This window comes from Lactuca saligna, chromosome 7, assembly GCF_052625555.1.
Source record: "Lactuca saligna cultivar CGN05327 chromosome 7, ASM5262555v1, whole genome shotgun sequence".
Taxonomy (NCBI): Eukaryota; Viridiplantae; Streptophyta; class Magnoliopsida; order Asterales; family Asteraceae; genus Lactuca; species Lactuca saligna.
Window position 1 is genome coordinate 53786535 of NC_136423.1, and position 10041 is coordinate 53796575.

At 34.5% G+C, this 10041-nt stretch overlaps 1 protein-coding gene and 1 pseudogene across 1 annotated transcript; one reads left to right on the top strand and one right to left on the bottom strand.

Moving 5' to 3' along the window:
- The first annotated feature begins 5589 nt into the window (after window positions 1-5589).
- On the top strand, window positions 5590-6743 carry LOC145006951 (uncharacterized). The gene is made up of 2 exons (XM_078965963.1): window positions 5590-6193; window positions 6280-6743. The coding sequence occupies exons 1-2, from the start codon at window positions 5590-5592 to the stop codon at window positions 6741-6743; spliced, it is 1068 nt and encodes a 355-aa protein (XP_078822089.1).
- Window positions 6744-7836: 1093 nt separating this feature from the next.
- LOC145005773 (berberine bridge enzyme-like 8 pseudogene) lies at window positions 7837-9566 on the bottom strand (annotated as a pseudogene).
- Window positions 9567-10041: the final 475 nt, after the last annotated feature.

Sequence of the window (10041 nt, forward strand, 5' to 3'; positions counted from 1 at the left end):
TGTGCTTAATTGCTTAATTATGTGGTTTAATTAATTAAGAATAAAAATAAGCGTCAAAATTTAAGTATAAAATAAACTTGATATCTTTAGATAATGTTGTAGTAGTTGAAAAAACGTTTCCGAAGATATAAAGAATGCCGAAATCCGAGTTATAACGAAGAAGTTATGACATGTCGAAGTTTCGTGACAGAACCGACAACGCTGAATGACGTAAAAAGTGCAATTTACGTTAGAGCGATATTTAGCCTTACTGATCTAAATGAGATTCGAAGATCTCGTTGTTAGTATCGAAGCGATAAAAAGTTAGGCGAGAACGGACGTCAAACGAAGAAGTTATGAATTTTTAACGAAATTTTCTATCCCGGCCTATTAAAAATAAATAATAAAAATAGATCAAAATTAGCCGACGGAGTCTAAACGAAAGTTGTAGAGCGTAGTCTCACCTTCGTGTGGATATAAAGAACGTCGAAAACGGAGTTTGTATGAAGAAGATATGAATTTCCGAAGTTTATTAAATAATTTGTATTTAAATTTAATCTTTAATTCCGGCCTTATCCGAAGGGGAGTCACTGATATGATCTGAGGTACGCCCCGCGTACTCGTGTACGACCTGCGTACGCTGAGAAGTGTCGGCACTTCGGATGACAAGCGCCATGACGACTTCGGAGCAGTACGCCCCGCGTACGGCGAGGCCTCAGCCTCCTATAAATAGGATGCGAGGGCAACCGACTCCTTTGCTATTTTTCTCCCTTCTCTCTCCCGTTTTGCATCGTTTTGCGTGCCATAAATACCCCGAAGCCCCAGTAATATTCCCGAGTCCCGAAGCAAGTTCCGAGATCCCGAAGATCCCGAGAAATGCGATTCCCGAGCCGAAGCTCTGCCCGCGAGAAGTTCGATTTTTGTAGAGATCTTCCATATCTGCTGAGGATTACTACTGTTGCAAGTCGTAGTGTTGTCCGATCATCTTCTGATCAAGTGAGTGTATACTACCTTTCATAAACACGATAATAATACAAGTATGATTTGAGTGTATTAAGTATATTGTTGTTTATATGTGTGAATGTGTGGTTACTTTCTTCTAACGCATAATTATGAAGTATTTTATACGAGATACGTGTTATGTGTATATTTTGTTGTTATGTGTGTGAATGCATATTCATTGTCTTCTATCTTACAGATCTGATTATTTCTATATGAAATACGTGTTATGTGTGTGTGCCTCATCTGTTATGTGGAAATGTATTGATTTAGTATGCTATACAGGTTTTGAAACTATGTATAAAAATGTATGTTTTATCTACTAATATGTTGGGTAGAAAATAAACAGATGAGAGGCCTCGATGTTGTTTTGATCCAGTCATCTAGCGGAATTTAGATGACGACCACAGACTTTTCTAGACAGTCCAGTGGAACGCTAACAGGCTCATAACCTGTAGGTGTTAATGAACTTGGGTGTTCATTCGCTGTATTCCATCCCCCTCATGGTTGCCTTATTTGACTTATATTGCTGAGGAACCCCCGAAGCATGTGTTGTCACCCCGATGAAATATTCTTAGACTAGGTCCCTTGTGTGAGTTATTTTAGGGACATAAAGTGACAATAACGGGAATGGGTAATTGGGTTATTGTTGGTTGATAATAATTAATTTAATTATTTATTGTGGGTTGAAAACCCTATATGCTCACCAGGCTCCCAAGCCCGACCCACTCAGTTTTATTTGTATTACAGGAAGTGGCGCAAGGGCGTAAGATGGATGAACCATCAAGTTGTTTTGTTTACAAGTCTGCATATGTATATATTTGTTGAATGACTTGTAATGTTATCGTTTATGCTTATTGGTCTGTATCGGAACATGACACCCCGAGTTTTGATTATATAATGAAAATACATTTCTTTTATGAAATGCTTGGGTAAACATTGTTTTATCATGTCTGTTCTGGCCGAGATTTTGGGGATGTCACAACTTAGTACCTACACAGGTAGCTATGGATTTAGTACCTGATAAATGAACTTCAGTAGCTATGGATTTAGTGCATTGGCAGCTATGGAATTAGTGCCTGTCTTATAAACCCTGAAAGCAAGGGACTTTGAAATGAACGAATGCAGGATATATGACTCTTATGGTAGAACCATAAGAGTAAGGAAGATAATGGGGACGGGTAATTGGGTTGATTGTTTGATGTTTAAACATAATAATTATATTATTGTGGGTTGAAAACCCTATGTACTCACCACGTTTCCCAACCTGACCCACTCAGTTTATTTATAACATAGGTGTTGATATGAAGTCACATTAAATTGAGAGATTAAGGAGATCTAAATCACTAGTGATAATGAATGTAAGTTATGTTTATGCTTATGTTTCTGTATTGACGATGACATCCTAAATGTATTAAAATGAATAAAAATACTTGTCTTCGAAAATGTTTTGATAACGTATTTACCAAATAAGGAAAGATTTCTTGTTGCCCAAGTTTCAATTTGATAGAAACTTAGAATCATACAAATTGTGACATCCCCATTTTCACGGCCAGAAAAGACCGATTTTGTTTATGCTTTATGAAAATCAGAGTACATCTTTGAATAAAAATGTTGCGGAATTTATTCCTAGAAAAAAACACGATAAATACGTTATCAAAGCATTTCCGAAGAAACATATTTTATTCATTTTAAAACATTTGGGATGTCATCATCAATACATAAACATAAGCATAAACATAACTTACATTCATTTACACTAGTGATCTATATCTCCTTAATCTCTCAGTGTAATGTCACTTCATATCGACACATATGATATAAATAAACTGAGTGGGTCAGGTTGGGAAACCTGGTGAGTACATAGGGTTTTCAACCCACAATAATATAATTATTATGTTTAAATAATCAAACAATCGACCCAATTATCCATCCCCATTATCTTCTTTACTCTTAAGGATCTATCCTAAGAGTCATCTATCCCGCATTCGTTCATTCTGAAGTCTTTTTCTTCCAGAGTTATAGGACTGGCACTAAATCCATAACTGCCAATGCTCGTTCGTAAAGCACTAATTCCATAGCTGTTGGGTACTAAATCCATAGCTACCAGTATTTATCTAATAGGTACTAAGTCCATAGCTACCAATTCCTAACAGGTACTAAGTCCATACCTACCACTGTTTAACTAATAGGTACTAAGTCCATAGCTACCAATTCCTAACATGTACTAAATCCATAGCTACCAGTGTTTATCTAATAGATACTAAGTCCATAGCTACCAATTCCTAACAAGTACTAAGTCCATAGCTACCAATGTTTGTCCAATAGGCGCTAAGTCCATAGTTGCCGATGTTATTTGTTAGGCACTAAGTCTATAGCTGCCAATGCTTACTCACATCATCTTTTATCTCTCATCATTCATCTACCCATCTCATACCCAACATACTTGTATATTTAAAATACGTATATAGTTCAAATCATTTAAAAATGTATAAAAAACGTTCATCCAGCATACACAACAAGTATTCAGATTATATGCACACATAGCACGTAGTTTATATAAAATACTTCATATCTATGTGTAAGATGAAAGTAACTATGCACTCACTTGAGAAGGTGGTGACTCGGTACTCAGACAACGCTTCGTTTACTTTAAAATAATTTCCTTCGACGAAACCTAGTATTATCACCACTAGATTTTAGTCTAATATTTACCGTGACTAATTATTAGTGTTATTATTTTTATTATTATATAAACGTTTAAACAATACTTTCCAACCACTATGTACAGACAGGGGCCAGACATAAAACACCGGAGGGCAGGACCATTATGGCGTATAACACTTCTGAAATCCAACAACCCTATGCGGCCCTTTAAACCAGATTCCCCATACCGCGAGTAGTTAAAAAGATATTATAACGACACTTATATAAGTCATAATAATAGCTTAAATATATATTATAAATTTATAATAATAATACTAATTTTAAATATAAACTATATTTAAAATAGGGTAATCATAACTTACTTACAAGGGGATTTCAGCTAGGAGTCGAGCTCTGAAGGGGCAGAACTTCGTCGCTGAATCTTTTTAAGAAAGATTCGTACAACGCTTCAGCGCTCACCTTACTATACTAAAACTACAAAAAGAGAAGTCGAATCACGAGGGACCGAAATGCTCGGGGGATAAAGAGAGAAAGACTCTTGAATCAAGAGAATGGTGCAAGAAATATTAGAGCCCAAGCCTCTTATTTATAGTAATTGAATTCACAAAAACTACCATCCATAATTATTTAATGACCTTATAGTTATATAAACAACTAAACACCCCTTTATATATATATATATATATATATATATATATATATATATATATATATATATATATATATATATATATATATATATATATATATATATATATATATAGACACACAAACATATATTTATATGTATTTTGTATATATAGTTGCCATTTATTCTTATATTACTTTTTTTACATTGATTGGGTTTAGGGACATCCGAAAGCCGCTTCTTTGAAAACCGTCCGATTATTATTTCTAGAGCTTTGTGCAGAACTCTTTGATGGAAACATTGCATCTGGTAATCTCAGCTATGCCACATCCCAAACACCATCGGGACAGGGATCATCTTGTTTCCATGTCTCACACGTAAAGCTTATAGACGCCCCTTCCATCAACATAGATGAAGATGATTACTTTTCCAATCATACTAATGAGCATTTTACTCAGCCACCACCTTCTGCTGCTTCACCTTCTGCTGATTCATCTTCTGCTAATTCACCTTCTGCCGCTTTACCTTCTGGTAACCCCAACAAAAGGGCTAAACCCTCAACTCTTAGACCTCGAGCTCCTAGTGCCTCACCAGATCCACCTTCGTGTGCCTCGCCTAAAGCTTCTATTACTGTTGATGATTCAGCACTGGAAATGCAAAAAGCTCTACGCCATTTGACTCAAGGTCCAACAATTCCTCAATGTTTAAAAAAGCTTGAGTTGCTCGAGTTAGGCCTAGTAGACCCTCTACGATTTTTTGCGTATCAAAATTTTGGAGGGACCATGAATATAATAGAGTTGTGGGTAAATTTGCCCAATGATCCACAAATATTAAGAGGATGGATCGAGATGACAACTACAAGTTTAGGAGTTTTAAAGGATAGAAAGATTGTTCGTTAAGTTTATATGTTTGAGTTGTTTAGGTTTTAATTGCATGTTTTGGAACTATATGGTTATGTTTTTTTTGGTTATTTGCTACTAGGATATTATTTGTCGTATTTGGTACTTGAATCTTATGTTATTTGGTATTTGAGTTCTATGTTATGTTTTTTGGTACTTGAATCTTATGTTATTTGGTATTTAACTTTTATGTTATGTTTTTTGGTACTTGAATCTTATGTTATTTGGTACTTAAGATTTATGTTATGTTATGTTAGTTGGTACTTAAGTTTTATTTTATGCTATTTGGTACTTGTGTTGATTAATAGGTTCTTAATGGATCACGACAAAAAGATACTTCTTATCATTCTAATGTACTTGTACATCCGCTACTTTTGGAAGAGGGGTGTCAAACGAGTGCAGGACAACGATTCGGAAATGACGGGACATGAATTTACATTAGAGTTACTTTACCATAATCCTCTACAATGTGTTGAAGTACTACACATGTCCCGTGAATCATTTGTCCAACTATGTGCCCATTATAGAGTAAACTACACGTTAAAGGATAGAAAACATGTATCGGTTGAGGAGAAGATGGCTATGTTTTTGATGATGATCTGTCATAACCAACGTTATGTGATTATCAAGCGGAGATTTCAACACTCAAAGCAAATGATTCATAAGTTTTTTCATGAAGTGTTGGACAAAATGTTGCTTTTCACACATGACATTATAGTACCAGTTTCTTTTAATCCGGATCCAAACATTCCGGGACATAATAGGAGGCTACGACGGATATTCAAAGGAGCACTTGGTGCACTTATTGACACTTTGATACATGTTGTTTTCCATGCAAACAAACGAGATTTATATAGAAGTAGGGGAAAAGGCAATTGTTACCAAAACGTATTGGCAATATGTGACTTTAACATGATGTTTACGTTCGTTGTGGCCGGTTGGGAAGGGATAACACACGATTCTAGAATATTATCAGAAGCATTAGCAAATCCACATGCACCATTCCTGATACCAACATCATGTAAGTTTATGGTTATTTAAATAGTTTTATCTTAGTTTGAAAAAGAAATGATTTTTATTTATTTATTTATTTATTCTTTTTTACAGATAAATATTATCTTTGTGATGTCGCCTATGCAAATATTCGAAGTTTTATGGCACTGTACCGTAATGTGAGGTATTGGCTTGGAGATTTCCGTCGAAGATGTGCGTTAACGAATAAAGAAAAATTTAACTATGCACATGCAAAACTTCAAAACGTTATTGAGCATGCTTTTGGTGTCTTGAAAGCACGTTTCCCTATATTGAAGAGGATGACACCATTCTCGTTGGTTACACAACGAAATATTACCCTTGCATGTTTCGCGTTTCATAATTTTATAAGAAGAGAGAGACTACGTGATGAGTATTTTGCACGATATGATAAACCAAATGTATCAGTTCGGAATAATAATGCAATCGTTCATGATGATGAAGATGAGATTCCAACACATAGTACTACAGCGGACCGTGAATATAGGACCCAATTACAGAATGAAATTGTCGAGCAATTGATGCAAAATATCGAATGAGAATTATTAAAGTTTGATTGTATGAACTTTATTGCAAAATGTTATTGTAAAACTAATTTGGTTGTATGAAATTTATTTCAATCTTTTAAGACTACAATTATTAAATTTTCTGTGTTTAAAAACTATTTTCGGTTTATTAAATTAGTTTATTTTAATTTTTTAATGTCTGCAGAAGTTAACAAAAAGATACACACTTCTTATTACAGTCTACAGCCGTTCAATCCACCTTTTTTGCTGCAGAGGTGGTTCCCAAACTTTATAAATTTTTGCTTCAGAAAAACAAACAACACCTAAACCAAAAAGTTGTTTTTTAAAACATGCTTGTCTTAGCTTATACATGTTTTAAGAGTTATTTGTCTTTTACAATCCAAAAAGTTATAAAAAGTTTTGAAAAATTAGAACTCGTAACTGAAATTTAATTTTTAAAGGTTAATAAAAAGTTATTTTGAAAGTCATTTTAATATGGTCAAACACTTTTTAGATTTATTGATTTTTTAAAAAATCAAGTAAATAATTTATTTTTAAATAAAATCCCAAACACTGCTTAAAACTAACCTGTCTGAAATATATCACTAATTGCCAACTTACAGTTTATTTTGTTAGTAAAATCAATTGAAAAATTTTCACTAAGAACTACCTACACATTTCCACCACCATCTTAATTTTATATGCTTATATAAATTGTTACTGATGGAATATGCCGTCGAAAGGGCTAGTTTTCTAACACCGGCGCACAAAGAAGTTTGCCCTAAGTGTTTAACTACTTGGGACCATCAAATAGCTCCGAAAAAAAATAGTTGCAACCTAGCGTTAAGCAAATTTGCAATTTTTATTTATAAAATGTAATTTTTAAAATAAATAATTATTTTGCGACATAAAATGTCTATCTAGAGATTTTTTTGGTCAGTTTATTGGTTAACCATTTTAAAATTCTAGACTTTAAACTAATCAAAGCGTTGATTTTATCTATTATATGTATTTTTCTTAATTTATTAATAAAAATATATCTCAGGAGAAACAATCATCACCAGTTTAATAATAAACAGTTAAGTACATGGCATGCATATTTTTCGATTCCTAGAACGAAAGTAAGTACCCAAACAATTTCATGTCTTATTCTGAATTATTATACAAATCATTATGATTCTATGAAGCTAATTACAAGCTATATATATTTTACATGCCAATCATGATTCATGAATCACATAATGACTCAATTACTTCCTCCAAGACGGCAAAGTTGGGATACTTTGCTCATTTCTAAAGAAGTTATCAGGATCCACCATCGTTTTCACCTTCACCAACCTTCTAAAATTTGTCTCTTTGAAATACTTGACTCCATAAACCATTCCTTGGAGATAACTATTCTTCCCATTATCAGTGACACCAATATCCAAATCCCTATAATTCAAGAAAGCTTCTCTAGGAAACTTCGACACAAATGGAGTCATGAATTCATGCAAAACCCTAGTTAGGTTTACGTTACGGTTCGCTAGGTCAACACCATCTGCACTCCAATCCGCTGCGTATTGGATCTTCGCGATGTTCCCAGCTCGATGAGGGAATGGTTTAGCAAACTCAGAAATCTCAGCCATTCGTCCACCATAAGGATTAAAAGTTAAAACTGGAAGTTGTAACTCTATCATCTTTCTGAAGATGAGCCTTAATCCTTGTTTTGAAATAGGGTTCTTTACGTAATCGGATTTTCTCTTGAGATGAGTCAGCGTTCGAGGGATTCGACTGAGTAGAGTCGTGTCAGGTGAACCAGGTGGGAAGCTGTAGTACCATAGAATTGACTGAGTCCAGTTCATTTCTTGACAGTCTGATATTTGTAACCCTAGCTCGGGAAAGCTTTGATCCATTATATTTATTAGGTTTGTTGCGTTTCCAAGATATAAACTTGGGAATGAAGCACGTATTGTTTTCTCCCCGTTTGTGTTGTTCACAACGTCGAAAACCATTCGGATGAAGAGATCGTTGTCTAATTTGTCGGCGACTTGTAGCCACCGGTGGGCAACTCCGGTGACGTTTTGTTCCGATATTCTCCTCACTTGGAAGACAGTTACTTTATTGGGAACATGAACTAGGTTTATTTTGTATGAAATAACTACTCCGAAGCTTACTCCTCCGCCACCGGTGATAGCCCAAAACAAATCTTCACCCATTGATTCACGATTCAGAAGTTTTCCATTAACGTCAACGAGCTCAGCGTCGATGATATTATCAACAGAAAGACCGTATTTTCTCATCATGTTACCGTATCCTCCACCACTGAAATGACCACCAACGCCAACCGTAGGGCAAACTCCGGCGGGGAAGCCATGAGTGTTGCTTTTTTCGTTGATTCTATAGAAAAGTTCGCCGAGGGTTGCACCAGCTTGAACCCATGCAGTTTCTTCTTCAATGGAGACGTTGATTGATCGGAAGTTGAACAAGTCGAGGATAAAGAAGGGTTGGTCGGCGACGTACGATAGACCCTCGTAGTCATGACCACCGCTTCTGGTTTTCATCAATAACTTGTGCTTTTTAGCGCATTTTATGGAGGCCTGAACATGAGAAAGGTCTAAAGCGGTGATGATTATTGCAGGTTTTGGGGTGGTGGATTCATTGAACCGGAGGTTACGAATGTAAGCTTGCAAGACGGCGGGAAAGGTAGAGTTGGCTGGAGTGTAGATTGCTCCGGCTATCGGAGAAGTAAGCTCGGTTGAATTGAGTAGGCATCGGATAAAGTTTTCATTGGCATTGTTTGAGGTTGCCAATGATTGGGTAAAGAGGAAGATAAAGATTAATGCAAAAAGAGACATTGTTGTGATAAATATGGAATTATACACCATACCACATGATCTATATATAATAAAATTTCAAATAAAGAGAATAATTTTTTTATTTTTAATTATTTAAAAAACTGCAGTATTTTTATGTAGAATTTTAATTAGATATTCATTATTTTCAATACATAAACTATTTACAAGAGACTACTTATCAAAATTGGTGTTTATTACTTCCTTTATTTTAATTTAATTTATTAAATGATTATCTCCGCACCCTAAAAAACGTGTATGGAATTTTAAATAGATTAAATTACACGAATAGTCTTTGTAGTATGATCTAATTTGTGCGTGTTTATTTGGATCACTACCCATTTAATTTGGTAATGTTTTTCTTTTCCATTTTGGTCTATATTCATTAAAATAAACTAATAAAATATATATTCTTACACTAATTTATTATAAATTATTCTAAATATTTTAAAATAATAATAGCATATATAAATATTAAAGCTACGTCATCTTAATAG